Source organism: Hyalella azteca, unplaced genomic scaffold, assembly GCF_000764305.2.
Source record: "Hyalella azteca isolate HAZT.00-mixed unplaced genomic scaffold, Hazt_2.0.2 contig16424, whole genome shotgun sequence".
Taxonomy (NCBI): Eukaryota; Metazoa; Arthropoda; class Malacostraca; order Amphipoda; family Hyalellidae; genus Hyalella; species Hyalella azteca.
The window spans coordinates 91,921-115,378 of record NW_025946248.1 but is presented as its reverse complement, the minus strand read 5'-3'; the positions used below and the strand labels follow the sequence as shown (position 1 = coordinate 115,378).

The 23,458-nt window shown below is 41.0% G+C and overlaps 2 protein-coding genes across 2 annotated transcripts; one reads left to right on the top strand and one right to left on the bottom strand.

Annotated features, from left to right (window-relative positions):
- Nucleotides 1–1,372: 1,372 nt before the first annotated feature.
- On the top strand, nucleotides 1,373–5,649 carry LOC108664504 (putative carbonic anhydrase 5; the record flags this gene model as incomplete). The annotated part of the gene is made up of 4 exons (XM_018151099.2): nucleotides 1,373–1,545; nucleotides 3,028–3,188; nucleotides 4,757–4,843; nucleotides 5,218–5,649. Coding segments are annotated over 4 exons (442 nt in total), but the record flags the coding sequence as incomplete, so codon positions are not given.
- A 1,809-nt stretch (nucleotides 5,650–7,458) lies between these two features.
- On the bottom strand, nucleotides 7,459–22,846 carry LOC108664506 (putative carbonic anhydrase 3). Its single transcript, XM_018151101.2, has 8 exons — nucleotides 22,795–22,846; nucleotides 20,413–20,442; nucleotides 15,936–16,112; nucleotides 15,427–15,565; nucleotides 14,250–14,422; nucleotides 13,183–13,343; nucleotides 12,738–12,824; nucleotides 7,459–7,793 (listed from the first exon to the last, which is right to left on the bottom strand). Exons 1-8 carry the CDS (start codon nucleotides 22,838–22,840, stop codon nucleotides 7,773–7,775), a joined length of 834 nt encoding a protein of 277 aa, XP_018006590.1. The 5' UTR covers nucleotides 22,841–22,846; the 3' UTR covers nucleotides 7,459–7,772.
- Between the last annotated feature and the right edge of the window lie 612 nt (nucleotides 22,847–23,458).

Below are 23,458 nucleotides of genomic sequence, written 5' to 3'. Positions count from 1 at the left end.
GTGGTTGCAGATGGCCGGTTGTGTATGTGGTTGCAGATGGCCGGTTGTGTATGTGGTTGCAGATGGCCGGTTGTGTATGCGGTTGCAGATGGCTGGTTGTGTATGTGGTTGCAGATGACCGGTTGTGTATGTGGTTGCAGATGGCCGGTTGTGTATGTGGTTGCAGATGGCCGGTTTTGTATGTGGTTGCAGATAGCCGTTGTGGTATGAAGTAGGTTAAATGTGGTCGAGGGGGGCGCGAGGTGGGAGACCGATTACTTGTGATATGGAATTTAGAATAGCCGCTGCTGCTCTGTAACGGTGTCAAAAGAGAACGTGATTTGATTTGAGAACTCTGGGTCATATGTTTTAATGCTGGACTAGGTTTTACGTGCTTGTTGTTGGTGGACATTATTTATGGTGGGAATGACGCATTGTTGCTTGATGTATTTATGTTTGTGTTAGTATTATGACTCTTTTGCAAATTAAATATAGATGATTTGGATTGTGTGTATAGAGGAATTGAGGAGCAAATGAGGGATGTTCTAAAAACTCGAGGTTTAATGTGCGTTTATTTTGTGAGGTAAATCCGTGTATTTTTGAAAAATTTATGAGAGTATTTCTTTTCGCATTGCTATTGTGGAGCTGAAGCCTTGCGGGATGAAAATTTATTATGGATTCAAATTATTAAAAAAAGTTATTATTATTGTTGGTCCAATAAGTCAGCCTAATGATGGGAATGTTTCAAAACCTATTTTTGCTCGTCTTAAAGATCCATAGATACTCAAACGAGTTGATCTGTTGTAAGGCCTATTGATTTTTGAAATGCTTCATGGTTGTTTGAGTTCACATTGGCTTGTACGGCTTTATTTCTAATGGCCGGTTGTGTATGTGTATATACTCTAAACTTCCTGTGGTTACTATAGTGCCTGATCTGTAAATACTAAATAATCTGCATCAGGTATGATGGTGGGAAGTCGTGGATGTAGAATCTGTTTAGAGTGGGTGAGATGCAAACCTCTTGGGGGACACCTGGGAAAAGGAGTTCCTATGCGTTAGCCTATTCTGTGGATGTTATTGTTCTGTCTCGCAGGTAATCAGATTGCATTTTTGACGGACAGGTGGAGGTTGAGTTCTATGATTGATTGATGAGCTTAATTTTGTCTAAGGGTTTGGTCATACCGCATTTGGCTATGTCAGTGGAGTGTCCTTATTGTTTGGTGTACGGCTAGTGTTCCGTGGTGTGTGGCATCTAGTGCTGTGTAGGTACTGTGTGTCTGCAGTCTCAAGGGCCCTGAAGGGATTAGTGACTGCTGAAAAGATTTTAATAGTTGATGAAGTGATAAGAGGGAGCCAATTTATTGCATGTACCAATTTATTGTTCATTCTACAGGTACCCACTTGAGCTCCATATCGTTCACTCCAAAGAAGGTTTAACTCCCGAAGACGCTTACAGCCGAACGCAGGGTCTTGCGGTGCTCGCTGCCATGTTTACACTCTCGCCAAACGATAATCCTGCTCTGGACCACGTGTTGGATACCATAAATGTTATCAACCACACTCCAAGTACGCAAAAAATATCAAGTCCCTCGATTTTCTTACAAATTTCTTAGATCAAATGCTGGAACTCGTGCAAGCCAATGTTAACTATTAGCTTGCAGAATAAGAAGTTTCATTAATGTTCAATATCAGAGCTAGTGCCAATTTTTCAGTACAGCTGCAATAGTATTGATGATACTTTTGCTAAGTAATTTTACTATACTGATTATAATATTGACCAATATTTTTTCAGACGACACAGTTCTAGAGTTGATAGATACGCTCGGAATTCTATTGTCACATTTAAACTGATCATTCGGTTTTGCAATGTTCAATGTCCTCCACACATCGTAAAAAATAAATAGCATTTCGCCAAGTGCTACAAATTAAAAAAAAAAATTGGCTTCAATACTGAATATTAGTTACTATCGTCACAATGATACAAACTTAGCTCATTTCAACACTGTTCGTACGTTCTTCAAAATACAAAACGTTATTACATTTCTAATACCCGAAATTCCTGTTTATGAAATTTCTGTTTCTCCTCTTGCAGCAAAAAAATTGTGATTTGCCCCAAATCATTGACGCCTCCTTGTGAGCTTTGGTCAACTGGTCTTTTGGACCATTATTCAATTTGAGATTGAGATCTGATGATTGTGAAGGGTGACTTACTTCAAACCTTAGTGTCGTTTGCTTTCAATTATTCCGGTAATTGGTGTAATGCAGTATTATAAATAGATCGATGGTCTTCGTTCATTACATCCTTCTGTGAATGAGTGTCCAAGATCTTACAATGTCCTGCTCCTTGATGATACCACATAGTATATGTATACTACCAACATATGAAGCAATTGGTAGGAAATAAGTTTTCTCACGAATAACATCTCTGGTGCTTGACTGTAAATTTTATGTTTTTATGACGATTTGCGCTCACTAGTTTCATGTGTGACCCGCTCAGTTGCAGGTTGTGAAAAAACTTTTCATTTCATCTATCATAGAAAACTACTTTCTAACGTTTGTACGCACTCTTTGTAACAAACTTTAGAATAGAATAGAATCATTCATAGAATAAATTAGACTCGCATTAGACTCAGCCCTTCCATAGAGGTCATTTACCTGTGATTCTGGGGTTTCCGTCTCTATAAGTTATTTATACAACTTTAAAAATCACAATTATTTAATTGCCAGCGTTTGCGAGATTACAACTATCAGCAGAAATTGTTGTAAAAAATATTAGTACATACGTGCATTCTGCATGGTTGCATTGAAATTCATCTTTAGGTTCACTCAAACACAGATCAATCGGTGCCTGTCATAAAGCCGCACGCGCTTGCTGGCGATTTTCGGCAGAACTGGCCGTCCACCGTAATGCCATCTATAATCTACTATCGCCACCTATAATCATCGATGCGCCACCCTTAATTTTTATTTTGGTTGTCAGATTATTGGATAAAATTTAAGATGTAAGTTCAAATTAAAGCGATTATTATTGTACTATTTCGTGTACAGATCACATGGCGCAGGTCTTTCACCCGTACGCGCTGGCTTCGCTGCTACCCGACGACGTGCGCCGCTTCTACCGCTACGACGGCAGCCTCACCACGCCCGTGTGCAACGAGGCCGCCATCTGGACCGTCTTCGCGCAGCCCCTCCACGTCTCCAAGGCTCAGGTACATGCGCCGGTGTATTGCCATGAAACTATGCTCTAAACCTATGTTCTATTTAACTTTGTTCAAATGCTCGTAATTTAAGTGTTCATTTTTTGTTCAATTAAAGTAATTGGATTAATTGGGAGATCTTTATTGAACCTCGGTACGAAAGATCATTACAATTGGGGTTGTAATATTGTGCAGTGTTTTCTGTGTTGGTATTATTTATTTGATATTAATTCGAGTGAACTGATTACTATACTTTTTTGTGTTTTCATTCAACCATGCATTGGGCAATATGGCAGATTTATTCTTGCAACAACAATTTTAAGAGATTTCAATTAATGAATCAATTTATATCAATGTATCTATTTATACGATGTTGCGCCCAAACTATCATTGGTTGCTATTTGCAACATCACCAAATTAAGTACAACTTTGGTTCATGTGGTAATTACAGACCAAATGACAAAGATATTGCTGAGTACCTTCAACAACAATGATCTTCCTTGAAGTAACAAATGCTAGTGCACTCATGAAAACATATAACAATATTAATAATCGTTGTAATTTTCATTTTGCTTTGCATTTTTATATCAGCATCTAAGTCCGTATGTTCGTCTCAATAAACCACGGTGCGCCTTGATCATGCGTTCCATGCAGGCAGCGAATGTCTCTATACATATTTGAGTGACTGGAAATAAATAGAAAATATATTTGAGTGACTGGCATTAAAAATATTCAGATTGTTGTGTGGTCCCCTATATATACTGCAAATCAGTTTACTTCAAAGCATGTAAGATTTTATATCTACGGAGAGAAGATTTTTCTTTGAATGTTCCTAATCCGATAATATACCACACCAAGACCTCATGATCGACTGACGGTGACCATCAGTTTGCGAACAAAAAAAAAAAAAAAGTTTCGAAAATATAAAATACCTAGTAATAAAGTTAAGGCCTGCAAAAATAGTCAGCAAAATAGCCTTTCATTTAGAGAACGACAAATGATTAAATACTTCCCGCAGGTTTGTTGCAGTGAATAAAATGAAAGATCAGTAGGCATTTAAAGCATTTGATGGCTTCACATCATGATTATGACTTTTAGATGCCCAATCTTTAAATTATACGAAGGAGACATGACGATAGATGAAAATTTAAATAATATGAACAAATTGTATACTACGTACTCGATCTTCACAGTTCTGTTAATTGTCATTTTAAGTGGTTATTTTCTACATATTTTTTAAATGAAAAGGAGGGAGGGGCGGCCAGCAATCAATTTTAAATATGGGTTACCGTATAATATGACGTTTCATAGCCGGAAATTAAATTAACTGATGCATTTATCGTTTTAGACCGACATTTTTCCTACAGTGTGGCTCTCGTAAAATCTGAACATTATGTATGGGTATAAGGAAATCTTTCATGCAAGTTCATTATACAAGTGCATGGGAAACATTTTAGAAGTATTCACATCCGACAGGAAATGGTTTTTAGAAAACAACATAGAATGTTCATTGCTTTCATTCAGTTAATAATAATAATAATAATAATAATGTGGTAGGCAATAATGTGAACGTGTTTCAGTTGGAGAAGCTGCGAAGTCTAGATGACGGTCATGGCAGAAGATTGCAGAACAATTACCGCAACCCTCAGCCCTTGAACGGCCGAAAAGTAAGTCTTATTCGTAACTTAATAAATATCCCGTTTAGGGTTTCAGCTACTGATTTCTAACTCAACAATTTTGGTCTACAAAAATGTCGTTGTTTTTCTTTGACAGCTACTTTTCCTACTTTGACTGCTTAGATTTTCCAGAAGTCATAATTTTGCAATATACAGATGTTTCAATTTTGACATTTTTTCAACATTAAACTTTTATTTGATAATTACGTGGTTCTTTATCCTACTGCACGCACTTTTCTCTATCAGGGCGTTCGAATTGACAGGCTTCTATTGCTGAAGTTTGCTTTGATCTTGAAGTTAATCAAATTTAATAATTTAGGAATTTTCAATATATTTTTGTTCATTAATTTTATTGAACGGTGCAGGTGTACCGATCGTTCCTGTGACCCAGTGAGTAACTACCGCCACAAGAACACCAGCCTGCAACTAACCTGCCTGCCTTTACGTTTGTGAGACAAGCAGACTGGTACGTCCAAATTGGTGCAGTAATTCATGACATTGAATTCATTTGCACATGCAATAATTGCACATGCAATAATTTATATCAATATTATGCTCACTCAAACGTTGATGTCGGCACGTCGAAGATTGGGCAGATCGAGATAAGTCCATGCAGGCAAAGATTTGAAAGGCGAGACTTTGCTGGAGAACTCTGCCCGTACGGAACGATTTAAGTACTATGTATTAAATATCGTTAATCATATAATTTATGTGACCTGCAGATGAATTTTTTATAAATATGTAATCGGTTTTTAGGTTTTTCTATAAAATAACAAGTAAATACATACTAAGGAACGCTAAGGGTTTATTTCCCTGTTTATTGTAATAAGTTTCTGTCATTAAACCGCATGATGCAACCGTAGAAACAACTATAATTTGATGGACATGAAAATGCTAAGCACAGAATGACTCTGTGCCATATAATCTACAACTATCGATCAAGACGCGTTTGACTGGGTAAGTAGGATGTAACGCTGTATGGTGTGCATCAACTGCAATCAGACACCAAACTTCATATTGAATATCCCGGCCAATATGGAAAAGATTAGGTAACATATTATGCCGCGCACAGCATCGCCCATCCTACTTTTTTTAGCTGATCGCTGAGTGACAAGTGACTACGGTCGCTGATTACATCTGCCGTAGTCACTTGTAATGGCATTGTAGGAGATCCGCCCCCAGGTTCTCAGTTGCAAATCTCCTCGGGTAGTAACATGTCATTTTATTTTTAGTGTATATCCAGTTTATTTAAGAAACTTAATTCACGATCCAGACTCCTTGCCAGTGAGGGTTCTGGGTATAGTCACCTCAGCTGTTAAGAGGCTAGTTGGCTAGTTGCATTATCTGATTAGCGACCAATCAACAGATATACAAGGCGGGAGTATGAAACTCAATGTAGTGGTCTATAATCTGAGTTCATTCATTTCTGAATGCCATTCATGAAGCGCGAATATTTGTATCGTTCTATGTTCTATTATTCCTCCGTTCGCTTAACTCCCTTATGCTCCGCGTAACTGCCGTCTATTTCTCTTTTAATCTCTTTTTAACGCGGAATGAAGTATTGATTACTTTTGCTTCAATAAAGGGGAAAATATACAAAATATGAATTACTTATAGCTTAATTTCGGACACAAGAAGACTGGGATAAATTTTGAGGCATGAAAATAAATATAATTCTTAATTCGTACGAGTTTTCTCTAGTCTTACAATCACAATAGCGATGTAGAGTTGACACCAGGGAGCTCTATTGTAATTTTAAAAAGATTTGAAAAAATTTCAGCTTGTTTGGAAAGATGATCATCAAACAGAATCATAGATGACGTTTATTAGAGCATCATAAGAATACCAGGCAACACAATACAAACAGTAAAAATACGATGAAAATGAACGTTCTTAAAATGCTAAAATATCCGCAGCAGTAAAATTAAATACATTATAAAAAACTTGGGGGCATAGTACGAACTGATCATGTATTATAAACATCGTAAATTTGATCATTACTGTTTCAAGAGTGCCGCAATAATTCTATGGCAATGCATCGCTGTGACTCAATATAGCAGAGACGCCCGGCATGTTAACAACTGCACTAGCTGGTAAACAGAAAAAGCGTTCCTACATAGCTACCTCCACAGCGTACATAGTTAATTGACAAGCAAATAGTGAACAGTTCAGTGGTCGTGTCTAGTTTCTCTTCAAGACTTTACGTCAACTTGCATTTTCGTGTTGAATTTCATCTCTCACATTTTATTCTGTCTAACTATGGAAAGAATAATTCATTCTCTTTGATAGCATGGCGGAAGAAAAATTGCAGTTTGGAAAAAGTCATTCAGAATAGATTGTGTTAAATTCATTATTATTTTGTGAGTTATTGCATTCATACATTTTATTGTTATTTTTCTATTAACGAGTTTCGTAAAATTTGATACAAATTAGTTCTAAACTGAAAATGCAAATTTAGATGATGATTAATAATAACATATTATCTATAGATTCGAATACTAATAGTAATTAATAATAATAGTATTTTTCCAGAGTGGGTAAACAAAATATCTTCTTCCTACTCAATAAATACATTTTAGAATAAATAAACAAAAAGGAATACTTAAATAGTATGAAAATATTAAAGCTATTGCCAATTAAATTCCATCGAATGTTATTATTCTAGATAGTATAAAGGTCAAATGGCCACCCGATTATGATTATTTGAATAAAATAATCTCTATTATTTGAATAAAATAATCTCGGCGGCTCGAATGTAATCACTGAAATTTACATAGCAATTTTTAAGAACTAACTAGGTCGAAATGAGCGTAATTGCCCGCTCATACTAATATATTTGGCGACTGCTTATTGTGATCAAATTAGTATCTGCCCCGAGAACCTCGAGTAATTAAGGCGTGGTGTTGCAACGAGTCGTCGACTACGGCCAAGTCCGGTAAACCTGCACAATTGCAAAAAACATCAGAATAAACGAAATAACTGTTATGATTATTGATTTTTGCCAAATTATTGCGCAGTCACAGCACATCTAACTCATAAACTTTTTATTATTATTATTATTATTAAAATGTCCAGCAGTTGGGAAAACCCACTCCAATTTTCTAATAATTAAAAGAAAAATAGTTAAATGAAGAATTGAGAAAAGTCGACCAACGCACCTATGGAAAACTACCATTTTCTGCTTTCTTAACAATACAACAGGAAAATTCAGAAGAAAAAACATCATTGAAAGAAAAATAGAAATGAATAAACGGCGATATTCAACAAATGATATAAGATTTAACCATTTATTCAAGACATTAAATATCTCCAGACGGCTATCGTTTCATTCTAATAAGAAGCAATTGACAAAGAGACTGCCACAATCGTTAAAAAGTTTACGAATAATTAAGAATTTTGCAAAGAGTTATTATTTTCATCAGTAATTAAAAGTTACTAAAACTGTAGCGCTAAGAAAATACATTGAAAACTGAAAATTAGTTTAAGCTAAAACTTGATGCTGTGACGTGTTTTTAAACAATACTGGTACCAAATCTTGAAGAATTCCACTTAATTATTTGTAATGTATTCAGTTTAATTTGGCAAAAAGAACCTTCTTAAAATGTTTTTGAGTTCTTATTTTTTAGATTCAAAGATATGATGGCCAATTATTTGCAGTAATAATAACCTTTAAATTATGTGTGCATTGAAAAAGTTCCGGCGGAATAGTTCTCTTTCGGGCTGGAAATTCTCACACCCTCTCTAATTCGTGATGCTGAGCTATAATTTGATAAGAAGCCTATATATTTGAACATGAATTCATTATTTGTTCATAAATGTTCTGTCTCTAACAGTGAAATGATAATAGAAATGTGACCAAAACTAGCAAACAAAACTCGGGAATTATTAATTTGGTAGCAGTTGTTAGTAGAAATAAGGTTGCTCGAACAGTAAATTTCAAGTAGTGAAGTTGCTCTTGTAGTTGTATATATAATTGTATTAAAATGAGATGAGTCTGATAATTGCGTTACGTTTGAGCTGCTCATCATAAAACTGGTTTGCATGAAAGCTTAATTTTAACAATAAGGACAGAAGAGCTGTAGAGGTGATTTGATTTATTTAGTTGTGTTTGATTCATCAGCTTGTAATATATTTCGATAAATGGAGCTGAGATCGGAAAATTTGTCAGGGAAAGAGCCATGTTGTTTATTGCGTCCGTCACGCTCGCCGTGGGAGGCTCTGGTGGTGGGCGGGGGGGCCGGCACCGGAAGAGGGGGGAGATGGGCGAAGGCAGGGAGGGTGGCCAGGAAAGCCGCTGCCTCTACAGGGATGTCCCACAATGAGGAGACGCTGAGGGACGTGGGGAAGGCGGAGCAGGCGAAGAGGTGCTGGACCGATTGGAGGGGATCCCCGCACTCCGGGCAGGCGGAGCTAGGGGAGCGTCCGATCCTAGCGGAGTAGGACGCCGGGGAGCGGCAGTATCCCGAGCGGAGCTGGGATAGCGCCGAACGGTAGGGGCGAGGGAGTGAGGCCTTCACCGATGCAATCGGCGGGGGTGGAGCAGCGATGACGGCGTTTATGGCGTCAGTCGCCGCAACACGGGAGGCGATCTCCCAGCGGAGAGACAGTTTGGCTTCTCCGTATGCACCGGCGGGTAAGATGCCATTTTCAAAGAGTGGTGTGACAAGGTGGCCGAACCTCGACTGAATGTAGGCTTTCATGGGGCGGTCTAAAAGTGGAGCAGAAACAATGCGGAATGAGGTATGGGAGAACTGGAGGGCGCTGGCGAGGAACTGGGCACAAGCCAGGTCCAGGTGCGCGGACAAAAGGTGGACGCCGGTCTCCTGGTGAAGATGGGAGATCGGGGCCATTTTGAGGCAGCCGGTGGCTAGTCTCAGTGCAGTGTTTTGAACTGTTTGCAGACTGGTAATTGCTGTGCGTGAGGCAACAGCGTACCAGATGGAGGCCGCGTTGTTGAGGATTGGGCGCGTGATTGTTCGGTAGGTGGCAATGATGTCCTCCTTGGAGAAGCCCCAGTTGGTACCAGCTAGGGCTTTTAAGATGCGAAGAGAACCCGCCGCTTTCGTGGCTATGGCTCTTGCATGAGGGGAGAACGTGAAGTGCGTATCCCAGGTGACGCCTAGGATTTTGGGGGTTTTAGTCCAGGGGGATAATGCCGTTGCAGATTGTGGCAGATGTGTGGTATCGGGATTGGTGCGTATCTGGGGTGAAGAGCGTGACCGTGGACTTGCCAGGAGCCACGGCCAGTTTCTTGTCCACCGACCGATCTGAGACGCTCCAAAGGAGCACGGCGAGCTCAGCCTCCGCAGCATCGAGCCTCGGGGACGACACGAAGATGGTAAGGTCGTCCGCGTATGAGGTAATGTTGGGGGACGGCACTGGGATATCGGAGATGAAATGGTTAAAAAGGGCCGGCGAGATGACCGAGCCCTGGGGAACGCCCGAGTGAATAGTTCTGAAAGGCGATTGTGCTCTCAGGTAGAGGCAGGATGCCAGCCTGCCTCTAAGGTAGCAGCACAGCCAGCGGACCAGGTTGTGATGTAGGTCCGAGGCCGCGATCATGCTTAGGAGGAGGGGGTGGTCGACACTATCGAAAGCCTTCGAGAGGTCTACTGCAGCGGCGACTGTACGGGCTGGGGGGCGCCGAGAGTTAAAACCCTTCGCGATCTGGTGCGCGAGCGGGAGGAGGGCGGTAACAGTGGAGTGTCCCGGTTTGAACCCATGTTGCGAGGGGACGGTGGTGAGGGATCCTTAGATGTACGGGAGCACAAGACGCTCTAGGATCTTGACTGCAGGGCAGAGGAGGGAGATAGGGCGGGATGAAGAGCCCTGGTTTTTGGGTTTGCCCGGTTTGAGGATTGGAATAATTATTGAATTTTTCCAAATGGATGGGATCGAGGCTGTGGAGATGGAGATGTTAAAAATTCGGGTGAGGAACTGGAGACCACGTGGGCCGAGGTGCTTGAGGTGAAGGACCGTGAGGCCATCTGGACCTCGAGCGGAAGATTTGTTGGCGACTGCGATAGCAAGCTTCATCATGTCGGGTGTGAAAGGGGAGGAGTCCCTATCAAGGGGATGTTCAGCTCGGATTCGACGTTTGAGGCGGCGGGTGGAGGGGCTTTGGGAGTGAGGAGCAATCGAGGTGAATATCTTGCAGAAGGCGGAGGAGATCTTGCGCTGGGAAGAGAGGGAATTCAGACCAAATTGGATTGGCTGATTGGGGGGAGGGTGGTTTCGCTTTCCGGCTAGGGAGCGAAGGAGATACCAGTGCTTAGACTGGTTTGTGCACCTGCTGCACGACGCAAGATGAGTTCGCCATGTGTTCCTAGCATGGGCATGTATGGAAATACTAATTTCCTGGTTGAGTTCTGGGAGCCGGGGGTCGGTTGGGTTACGCGCCCTGATATCATCCCGTTGCTCGATGAGCAACCGGGTGTCAGGGTTGACAGAGGGAGAGAAGTCCTTCCGAAAACCGGCAGGGATATGCTAACTGGCAGCAGTCGTTAAGACTTCTCCCCAGGTCGACACACCACCACACGATGTGGGGGAAGGACCATCTCGAGTGCCGCTTCGATGGCTGCCGTGTAGGCAGGCCAGTCAGTTTTTTTAAAGTTGACGTATGAGCGGGCGGCCTGGGGGGTCGGGGAGTCGACGATGGAAGGGAGATGAATCAGGATGGGTAGGTGATCCGAGTTGAGGGCGACTTGAGGAGTCCAAGAGATGTTGAGGAGTAGATGACCGCTAATGATGGCGAGGTCCGGTGAGGAGGGCGGGCCATGGAAGGGGAGGAGGGTATGTGAGTCCTCATTGAGGTAGGCGAGGGAGGAACCGGCCACAAGGTCGTCGACTACGGCTCCTCGCGCTGCGGCTCTCTGGTCTTCCGTATCGGTGAACCAGGAAGGATGATGGGCGTTAAAATCGCCTATTATCAGACAGTCGCCCGGTATGGAAACAATGTCTGAAAGTTCCGGGGAATATCCCGGGGAGCAGGAGGAGGCAGGCGGGATGTAAACATTAATGATGCAAAGAGGGATCCATTAAGAGGGGTGGAGATTGCCAAGGCTCCATGGTGGTGTCACCGCATAGGAAGGGAAAGATGTCTCTCCCGGTGTACGGGACATCATGGCGGATCAAGATGAGGAGACCGCCACCGCGACCTCCGGTGCGGTCCCTGCGCTCCAGAGCGTATCCGGGGAAGGAGGGAGAGCGTGATGTAGCTGATAGCTTGGTCTCTTGGAGACAAGCAACCGCCACGTCGTTCTTGGCGAGGTAAGCAGCAAGTTAAACTGCGCTAGATTGAACCCCATTGCAGTGAAACTGGAGGATGCAGAGGTGGGAGGGGCTAGCATGGGGGGAGGCCGGGGGGGCGAGGGTCTGGCTGGGATCGGGTCAGACCGTCTGTACGTTGGGCAGATCCAGCCCACTGAGTAGAGATTGATGGAGCGCAGGCCGGAGCATCGCTTGTGGGTCCAGGCATTGCACCTGGAGCACTGGAACGAATATCCTCGCCGCGTAACTAGGAGGGAGCAGACAGAGCAGGGGTGCGGGCCAGGGTTGGGATGGATACCCTGGGTCAGGAGAAGAAGGACGAGTAGGTAGAAAAGATGGTAGGGGAGGAGGGTGTAAGGTGCCCCAGGAAAGATAGGCGGCCGAAGATGTGGGTAGGGGGAAGGGGAGGCCGAGGTTCCCCTTCCCTTAGGGGAAAAAGTGAAGAAAGGAGCCTCCGTCCGGTAGCAATCCGGGCGGCGGGGCCTATACCGTTTGGCCTGACACACGGGTATGCCGGGCATCCGGCCGACGCGCAGGCCAGGGTACCCCCACGACGTAGACGCGGCAGAGATCGGGGACGGGAAAGAGCTATAACGAATATGTGTGTCAGACTCACGGTTCTGCCATTCAGCGGCTGCGGGTTGCGGAAGTTGTTCTGGAGTTGTCCGCCGTGGCCGTCAGCCAGACTACGCAGTTTGTCCAGCTGAAAAATGTCTTCAATGGAATGCAATGCATAATTTTTACTGTCATTCTAACGAGCGAATCGAATGGTTTTCCGAAATAATTATAATTTTGAATATTACTGAAAGATAACGACAAGTAAATGATAAGATCGTCCACGCCTCCATTGTTCCATTAATTGAAAGCATGTAGGATTCCTGGGGGAACGATAATTCTGTCTATAAGTCCTATAGAGAATTTAAGTGTTTTTCATTATTTCGAAAAAAATAATTAATGACGCTAATAGACTTATCTTGATTTTTTAAAGTTCTTTATTCTTCTGTAGCAGTATCACTATGAGCGACTAACAACACAAAATCTTGATCCGCAGGCGAGTGTACCTGAGCCCTGGAGACGTGGAGGGGCTGCGCGAAGACGGTCCAGACGACGGCCTCGTTGCACACGGGCGTGGTGAGGCTGCCGTCGTAGCGGTAGAAGCGGCGCACGTCGTCGGGTAGCAGCGAAGCCAGCGCGTACGGATTCACGACTTGTGCCGTAAGATCTGTAGTGAATAAAAGGGAATAATGATATAATATTTGTTACTAAATTATAACACCTATAGATCGATCAGAATACCAGTGAAGCATGGTTAAAATTCAAGGAATTACAAACATTCTTGCTCAAAACGAAATCGTGACAGAGGAAAGACGTAGAGAATATATTCCAGAGAGTGATTTCCGATGTGAGCTGATTCAAATATGGCTGATGTCCGCATAATTTCAAGCTCGTTGCTTCCTCATTTTTTCAGTTTTAATTAAATATATAATAACATAACATAACATAGTGATCTCGGCGCTGCAGTGTAGGCCTGATGTGGCCTGTCGCCGATTCTTTTCCTTTTCGTGCCTTGTTTACAGAAGATCTAAAATCGTGTCATTAGACAGGATCTTTTCACGACTGACGAAAGCTTGAAATAGCTACTAGACTTACACCGGGTTCGATATGGTGCTAGGCATTTCAAATCTGAACATATATTTTTCCATAGCTTTATCTAGTCTGTTCTTGAACGGGTTCATACTTGTATTGGATAATGAATTTAATTTGTTGCAATAGCCAAATTTAATAGGCTAGCTACAACAATGCAAGGCTATTTCAATTGAATGCAAAGCTATGAGTACGGACGTCACTGTATTGAAGTAGCCAGTTAATCATTATTACAGAAAAGTTTCAGTGATGTTTGCACCTGCAATAACAGTGAAACTACCATATTATTAATATATTATTATTGCATTATGGTTTTTTTTTGCGAGCATTGGCACTGGAACTAACATTCTCAGAGTCATAATTATAGTTTAAACAGTGTTCAATTCAGTGTTGAATCAGGGATTTACGATTGATAAATTATATGAGTAGTAATTTATTTATGAGTAATTATATGAGTAATTTAATAATTATATTAAATTAGTACCTGGTGCGGCGTTGATGACGTCGATAGAGCTCAGCACGTGCTCCAGGGCAGGATTGTCGCTCATCGAAAGTTCGAAAAAAATTCCAAGCACCGCCAAACCATGCGGTTGGGTAAGAGCTACATCCATAGTCTCATCTACCCTGGAGTGCACGATGTGGAGCTCGAGCGGGTACCTGTAATCAAACAACAAAAAAAGGCATACTGAAAAAGGAGCCCTTCAATTTTATCCGATTGAATAGCATTAAGGTGGTTATTTAATGTTTTTGATAGTAAATTCACTCGCATATGAGACACATGTCGGGTTTAATGATGCTGTAGGTGGAACCAAAGTTCTCTAATATCAATCAATTTTCCAGGGTACAGCCTCACAGCAGAGTGCAGTCTATAACAGTTCACAGACTGAGTGGACTGCGAAGAATCCTTCTAAAAACAACTTTTATGTTAACTTGTTATTAATGCTCTCCATTTAAGTAAAGACAAACTAAAGCATTTCTGGGCAGTTCATTCTTCAGCCAGACTTGGAATGCAAGTAAAGATGAAATGCACATGGCCAATGCATAATTCAAAGCTTACAAGTTGATACATTGCTGCTGACGTGGTAGAATGTTTGGCGTTTTTGATGTGGTGGAATGGATGCTCCTGGTTACGTGATAGAATGTGTGGTGCTGGTGACGTGGCAGAATGTTTGGTGCTGGTGACGTGGTAGAATGCATGGTGCTTGTGACATGGGGAATGTTCGATTCTGGTGAATGTCGCTTGTTAGGTTCGGCCGTACCTCTCTGGAAATATCGCCCAAGCTCGCGCGCCCTACGATCTCTTCAAGCTTGCAAGGTATTCGACAATAATCTGATTCGGCGTTTATTTAATAATCTGATTCGGCGCCTGATTCGGCGTTATAATGATCTGAATGCAAGTAAAGATGAAATGCACATGGCCAATGCATAATTTAAAGCTTACCAAAACTTTGCATGGAAGTTAACACCAATCACCGAGTACCCAATTCAATTAATAATAAGAATTGAATTAATTAAAGACTCGCTGAAGAATGTCGACAGTGTGTCTAAGATAAACTGCACTGGGCTCATTGTTCACAGCTTGCTGAAATTTTGCATAGGAAGTAAACACTAACTCCCAAGCAAGCAGTCCTAAAAGACTTTGAATTGAACTTAAGACTCACTGAACAGTGTCGATGGTGTGTTCAGACCCCTGGGACTCGTCCGCCCCCCAGTGGAAGTGGAAGTTAACGAACTCGTAAGTGTATGGGAGGCCACCGCCGCTAATGCGAGGCTTCGTGACATACGTAGCAGTTGTTGATACTGAAAATAACTTTCTAATTTAGGAAACAAGATAACAATTCAGTACAGTGCTTAACCCAAGTTGTTCAAGTTGTACTTTCAGTCTTATGATGTGTACCAACATTCAATAACCTACCAGAGCGGAAAAGCGAAAGTGTTCAAATGTTACTTCAACAAGAAATGCAAGGATGTTCGAATGCCTTTTGTAAAAGTAAGTATCGTATCCAGATTTCTGAAAATAAATTTCAAATTAGGCCGTTAGGACTGAATTATTAAAATAAAATTTGACCGGATGTTTATATGAATGTTAAAACAGGATACATTTCTTGATTGGTCTTGATTGTTGATTGCAAGTTAATTTTTAATGAAAGGAATACTTGAGATTTCTCACACGTGTGGTGGTTGTTGACCGCAGTCATGGATGTAGGCACCGTGTGGTAGTCGGTAAATTGGAAGGGCATGGCCGGGCTAAGCCAGGCCCACCTCGTCTGCAGTCTCACGATGTTGATGGGAGACTCGTGTTGCCCGTTGCAGCTCACAGGGAACTCCACAGGCCACTGGTCTTTATCTATAATGACATGATTTTCACACTTACTTTAGAGTATGTTTTTTGCAATAATCAGAGATATTTTCAATAGTTCACCCGAATTAACATTTTAAAGACCGATATACATTTATATTAGTCTTAAACTTTTATACTTTTTAATTGGACTATTTTCAGATTTAAGCAGGTACTAATAAATTGCCGATTGAATGCATGCAAATTTCAATGGCCTGGTAATAGGATCCCAGTCGAATTTTACATTCCTTTAGGGGCCGTCCAGAGTACACACAGACGGATCAGAGGTAAATCAGGCGCCTATCGGCCAAATACTTAATTCAGCGTCTATTTAGGAGCCGATTGCGGTAGTCGATTGAACGATGGGCCGCTTATACGTAATCAGACCGAAAAGACCAGCTGCTCAGGCTACTCGGTCAGTAGCTGTTATTTGAGCGAACCATGACCATCTCTCGCTCATGATAGGGCGTCGATGTATGTTCACGCGTACGTTCGTTAAGGGGAGCGTCTGGGCAAAATTTTTTCTCAGCTGTTTACAGACGGATCTCTCTGAAACGTGATACACATAGACAGCTTTTATTCATGTTCATTTTTCGAAAAAATGAAAGAAAACGTGAAATTCTTAGAAAACGGCCAAATAAGAGGAACTGTAGAAATCTATCTCCTCCTAGAGTTTTGAAGTTACAGCGATGAGACAATACCATTCGATTCGCAATCAAGATATCTATCCCCTTAAAGCCCCGTCCACACGTTCAAACTTATCGTCGTCAGTCTTGCATGTCATGTCAGGTTTGACGACAAGACGGAGCGTGTGGACGCTCAAAGTTTGACGTCTTGCATGACGGGTGGACGGAGTTTGAGGTTTGACAAACCTGGAAAAGACGGACGGGCGAGACCTTTGGGTTCATGCAAGACTGACGATAAGTTTGAGCGTGTGGACGGGCAACCGACTAATTGGTCAAACTTATACGCTATCTCAGTCTATATTGATGATGAGAGCTGTGACATTGTTCCTCGTTAGCTCTAGTCTTTCATATCCTAGGATATCCGACACTGGTTTCACGAATAATTTTGGCGATTTCATTGAGTTATATCGTAGTTTCCCAGGTTTATGGTAAATTCAATCAAAAAGCTACAGTTACAAGAACAAGAGAGCACTGGCCCATGCGGCATTGATAGTTAAGTGCAAAGAAGTTGATTATACAGCAAACAAAGGTTTTGCAACGAAGAAAATAAACTCTTTATCGAAAAGAATGTGCCAAAATGGAGTCGTCAATGCTGTCTATCAACCCTCATTGTGGTATTTTTTAAAACCATTTTCCGGACCACCGCGTACGTTTGCATCACTTTAACCTAATTATGGTGGCGCAAACTGCGCTCACTGCAGCGAGCAGCACTGCCTCCTCCATTGTCGCGAACGCACTAAAAACTGAAGGAAAGTTTGAGCGTGTGGACGCTCTTCAGTCTTCCGTCAAAATCGGTCAAACCTGGCATGACATGCAAGACTGACGATAGTTTTGAACGTGTGGACGGGGCTTTAGTCATACGATGGAACAAAATGAGAATTAACTTCACAAATTTTCTTATCATACGTGGTAGTGATTCAGTATTTCCTTTACGTACATGACAAAAATCAGGAACAAACTTGCTAAAAAGCACATGACAGAAAAAATAAACCCCGTTAGCTCCATGAGGTAAATCCATCTGCAATCTGACATGTAATTCTAAAATAATATGACAGCGATAACGAACGAATAGGTGGAATAGGTAATAGGCTGCGACTGTACGAATAGGTGTCGCAGTCGCAGCACCAGCAGCGGCAGGGCAGCAAACCACCGGGCGAGCAAGAAAGCTTTCAAAAATGATTAGTGCATGCTTGCTTTGGCATTATTCAATTGAAAATAATCCTACTAGTGCTCGTCATTAATGCAATGAAGGGCCAGTTTATAATTTTTTGATTCATAATGCATTAATTTTATGAAACTGCCCTGAATTATTCAATTTTTTAATAACTGTAAAATTCATAAAAGAAATTACTTTTAAAAACGGGGCTTTGAATTTTTCATTGCTGTAAAAGTGAATATATAATCAAATTACTTAGATTTTATAATGTTAAAATTTTTTATCTTTTCAGCCAGGCAATGAAGACACCTTCTTGATGAATTAAATAAGATTAGTTGCTCCACCAAACCTAATTACTGGTCAATTCCAGCTATGAAGCGCTAAAAACGGCGAGAGTCTCACATTATTAATCGCATATTATAGGTGCTGGAGTTTTAAAATCTGTTAATGTCTCCTATGTTTATATACATAAATCAAAATCATCGGTCTCACATGACCAGCATGAGTCGCCACTGAACTGCTATAATTTATATGAAAACTATGAAACTGCATTTTTGAGGTTGCAATGATGAAAACTATTTTAAAGCCTCTGAAACATCCAGATAGTTCTTTTCTTTTTCAATTTCTGGATGGAGAATTTCTTATTATTTTCAACTCTTTGCGTTTTATAGCTTGGTAAATTTATTATTGTCAACTGGCAACCTATGTGAGACTTTTATTCAGACTAATCTATTTTCTCCAGAGGCAACTCGAGTTTTAAAATCATATGATGCCGACGTCTTTTAAAGTTAAAGCCTTTAGTTAAATCATTGACTTGAATTACTGTAGAAAGCAGAGTGATGCATATAACAAAAATTTTTCGAGGATTTGACGATTTAAATATTTATCTTAAATATTTATCCTTCCTCAATGAATGCACTCGCTGTGCAAGAAAAAAACGAACCGGGCCCGAGAGGAAATTTTTGCAATCTACCAAGCTACTTACGTTCATTCGCACGTACGTACTAACTACTTCACTCCACTTCGTCGAAACTTGAGAAAATGGACGATCGAGTTGATTACATCTGAGGTCTTGGTTGGTTTTGCTAGTACTCACAAACGAAATTGGAAGTCGACATATATTTATTGTTTCGAAACTTGCTATTAAAGCCGCAACCCCCCTCTATGCCTGTTCCCGTTTCAATTACTCGAGCAGTCGTGCAACGTGAAATAGTCTGTAAAAGCACATCCCATTAAACGCTTGACTTTGACTGTGTCTTACCGTAAATGTTTGCCACATCTATCAGTATAATGTAAAATGGAATTTATTAATCTACTTTGCGCTAGTAAACTCCTGAAAACCCTAATTCTATATAAACTTCGTATTTTCATTCACGAAGGTGCAGTCATTATGGAACGCATGGTGCTGGTGATATGGAAGAATGCATATTGCTGGTGACGTGGACGAATGCATGATTGTAGTGACGTGGTATAAGGCATGGTAATGGTGACGTGGAAGAAATAATGGTGCTGGTGACGTAGAAGAATGCATGGGGCTGGTGACGTAGTAGAATGCATGATCCTGGTGACGTGACGTGGTAAAATGCATGGTCATGGTGACGTGATAGAATGCATGTTGCTGGTGACGTGGTAGAGGGCATGGTGATGGAGACGTGGTATAATGCATGGTGCTGATGACGTGGAAGAATGCATGGTGCTGGTGACGTGGAAGAATGTATGGTGCTAGTGACGGAGTAGACTGCATGGTGCTGGTGACGTAGTAGAATGCTTGGCGCTTTTGACGTGGTGGAATGTATGCTTCTGGTTACGTGATAGAATTTTTGTTGCTGGCGACGTGGTAGGATGCATGGTGCTGATGACATAGGGAATGTTGGATTCTGGTGAATGTCGCTTGTTAGTTTCGGCCGTACCTCTCTGGAAATATCGCCTAAGCTCGCGTGCCCTACGATCTCCTCAAGCGCGCAAGGTATTCGACAATAATCTGATTCGGTGTTTATTTTACTCCGGCAACCGGAACCTAAAATGGACATAGAGCCGCTAATTTAAGCGCTAGGCGAGCTTGGGTCGTTTTTGTGCCAGCGGCTAACAGGAATAAAAAGTTTGAAAGGGATATATGCTCTTTGCTGCGTTCTAGGAAGCCAAGGTGATAGTGATGTCGACTGGCCGATCTTGCGATTGGCCAGTCTTCTCTATTGTTGATCTATTAGTTATTAAAATAAAAATTAAATTACGACTGCCCAAGTGGGCCATATGCGTTTGATGGTCCCCGAGTATATTCTAGCCTGTCTTGAAAAACTGCTCCTACGATGGTACGCTATCATGCTAGGTTGGTCTAACTTCCAGGAAATATGAGTAAAAGAGAACAGTCTCAAAAAATCTCCAAGTCATAACAAAAACGACTTAAATTGAATATATATCATTCAAGGCTGAGAATTGGATTTATATTTTCATTCTTAATTGTACTCACCGGCATAGCTCCATTCGGATGCGATCGCTCCTGTGCGGAAGAAAAAAATCGGAAATATATTCAAACGTATATATTCAACAAGGTGAAATAAAATAAAAATCATATCACAATACAACTTTTGAAAATCTGGATGCATTTACGTTGGAAGACAATTTTTCCATTGGAATCACAGAGATTAGAATGTAAACACGTTACTAAACTGAAATTTAAGTGATAGGTTGTAACTCAATGCCTTAGGCAAAATGGGTAATAGGTATAGAAAGGAATTAGAAAAAAGGAATCTTCCATTGACGATCTCAGAGTGACTCGAATTTACAATTGTCAGCGCTCTATACATTAAGCGCCACCTGATTACAGGGTTCGTTGACCAATTTAGTGAGGGATAAGTAAGACACCATCTGTCTAGAGAACTTATCTTGATACGGGGTGGTAATACATGAGTGGTACGATACAGGTATAACTAAGGCGTCGGCCGTTAAGTCGGAACAATTCTAACGCGAGTTACATCGCGGCGCGCCCAGCCCGTTTATAGAATCACGGCTATCGCGTGATGTATCGCGTGATGTTTCCAGACGCTGACTCAAGTCTGGTATTTTTCCACCAATCTCTATCTCGTCTCAATTATATTGATCGAATCTTATAATATGAATATTGAATATAATGAGACGCCAGATTGACACCGGATAAAATGTTCGAATTACTTTTCTAATATACTAATATTACTAATTACTTTTCTAATATTAATTACTTTTCTATACTAATTCTGTAGATTGGATATGAATTGGATATGGATGGGATATACTGTATTCTTTTCGTTGGATATGAAAATTCGAATTCGAGGTATCGAAAGGACATTTCAGACGTATACCGTATCGCAATAACAATTCTAATTATGGAGAGCAGTAGAACATATTCATACCGATTTTGGCTAAACCTACTTCGGCCTAATTTCCCCGCTTAACTAATTCACGTTTCTTAATTTTTCCACCTAAAATAAACCTGCACGGACCTCACTTAACCTCACTGACTGGGTGGAAGTTGAACCGTAGAGGCAAATGAGCAGGTAGAGCCAGAGTCTTTGACTGTAAGAAGGTTGTGAGGGGAAAACGTGAATAGGTAACGCGCGAAGAGGTTGGGTTGGAGGTGGTTCGGTCGTATGTAAGACGGCCTGCTTGTTAGCGAGCATGTAGACTTGGCTGAAAACCTACAGTGCTATTGACTTTATGCAATGTATTACTGATCTGAATTACGGTGTTCCAGAGTAAAATGCATTTACTAGTTCTCAGTTCGATTGTATAGTTATTGCATGCTGAAGCGCAGGGCTTATTGTATAGTTAAATTTGTAGCCCACGGTTACTTTCCCATTGAAAATATATAAATACAAAAGAAAAAGTATTACAATATGAGAGGAAAAATAATGTTTTATATCCTTACAAAATATTTGTCATGTACTTGTAAAATAAAGTGAGCAATGTAAGTGAGGGCAAGGTGGCATAGTGGCTACAATTCCGAGTACTACTGTAAGATTGGGAGGGAGAGTTGCTATATTTCAATCCCAGCTCTGTGTGACAGTTTCCGGAGGAACCGGCGAGGAGGCCGGGCGGTTAAGCACAGTAGAATTGGAGCAGTGAGTTGCGAGTTCGAGACCGCAACAAGCTGTGAATGTTCTGCGATGTTAAGAATCGGCGATAGGCTTACGGTCTAATAAACGTCGAAACCGCTATTACCATTATTATATATCGGTCGATGATGGATTGTGTCCAACTGCATGAGTGGCATAATGAAATAAAACTTAATTTCTCATAAATAAGAAATAATATTATATCTGTACCTTGTCCACGATCATATAGCCGATCATTGTTGAATGAAGGTGGATACAGGCGCAAATTTTGTGTGCCCTTTACTAATCACGGCTAAAATCTTGTCCAACCATGCAATACTCTGAGGAGACTTTTCTGGATAAGTCATTTACTGAGAATTATGCACAACCGGAATTATCGGTCCTTGTGGTTATTTCATATTTTCTATTAGGGTTTTTTCTAATTGCATTGTACCCGTCATATTTTCCAACATCGAATAATTGGAATAAATTTACCGTCTTTTGCATAATTAGAATAAATTTACTGTTACCATATTTGGCCACTGTACAATTTTTGTTACTGAACATACAGAATACAACTATAATTGTAATGATAATTTCAGTGTCGAAAACTTCAGAGTTCTAATTTGGTCAGAAAATAAAATCGTTGAATGTGTGGATTTATAATTCTTTTAATAATAATTTATCTCATTGGGCGACCAGGTACCATTCAGAGCGGTTAATTAAAAATATTCAACTTCGTTGTACTGGTATAACTGTTTGATGTACATTAAGCGACTTACCGTTGATCAAGCATAAGGCAAAAACATGTAGAAGATGAGCAGCCATCTCGGTTTGCTGATGTAAGCCGACTGCGCCCTGGCGAACATCATGGAGTAGCTCCCGGTTACATCGCAGGTGGAAGTCACATGTTGACTCGTTTTTAATTCATGCCATGTCCCTGATGATGCTTTGTAATATCGAACTACTTTTAAGGAGAGCAAAGTGAAACTTAAATTTGATAAAAGTGTAGGAAGGTGATTTTTTCCTCATAGGATATGAATAACGAACATTTTATGCTGAGTGACATTAACTTTGAGTATGGTTAATCATTCCGTTTCAAATTTAAGCGATCAACCACGGGGATAAAGAGAAATAAGACTACAAATTCACAATAACTTCAATCCAAATGTTGCAGGTTACATTTAACTGCCTAGGAGTGGTACAGGTTTCTTTTTCCTGCGTCCTCCGGTCCAAATCTTTTTTAACATGAAGTGTAAATAATAAAAATTTTAGTGTGATTTGTTTTTTATGTTGTTTGTGCTTGAGTAGTGAATGGAGAGGTAAGTTTGTTAAATCACCGAGGGAACAGAAGAAAATCTCATCAAAATTTCGATGTAATGTTGAGTTGTAAAAATTATACAGTAGAATGAGTAGATCAAGGATAATCTATAGAAGGACGATTTT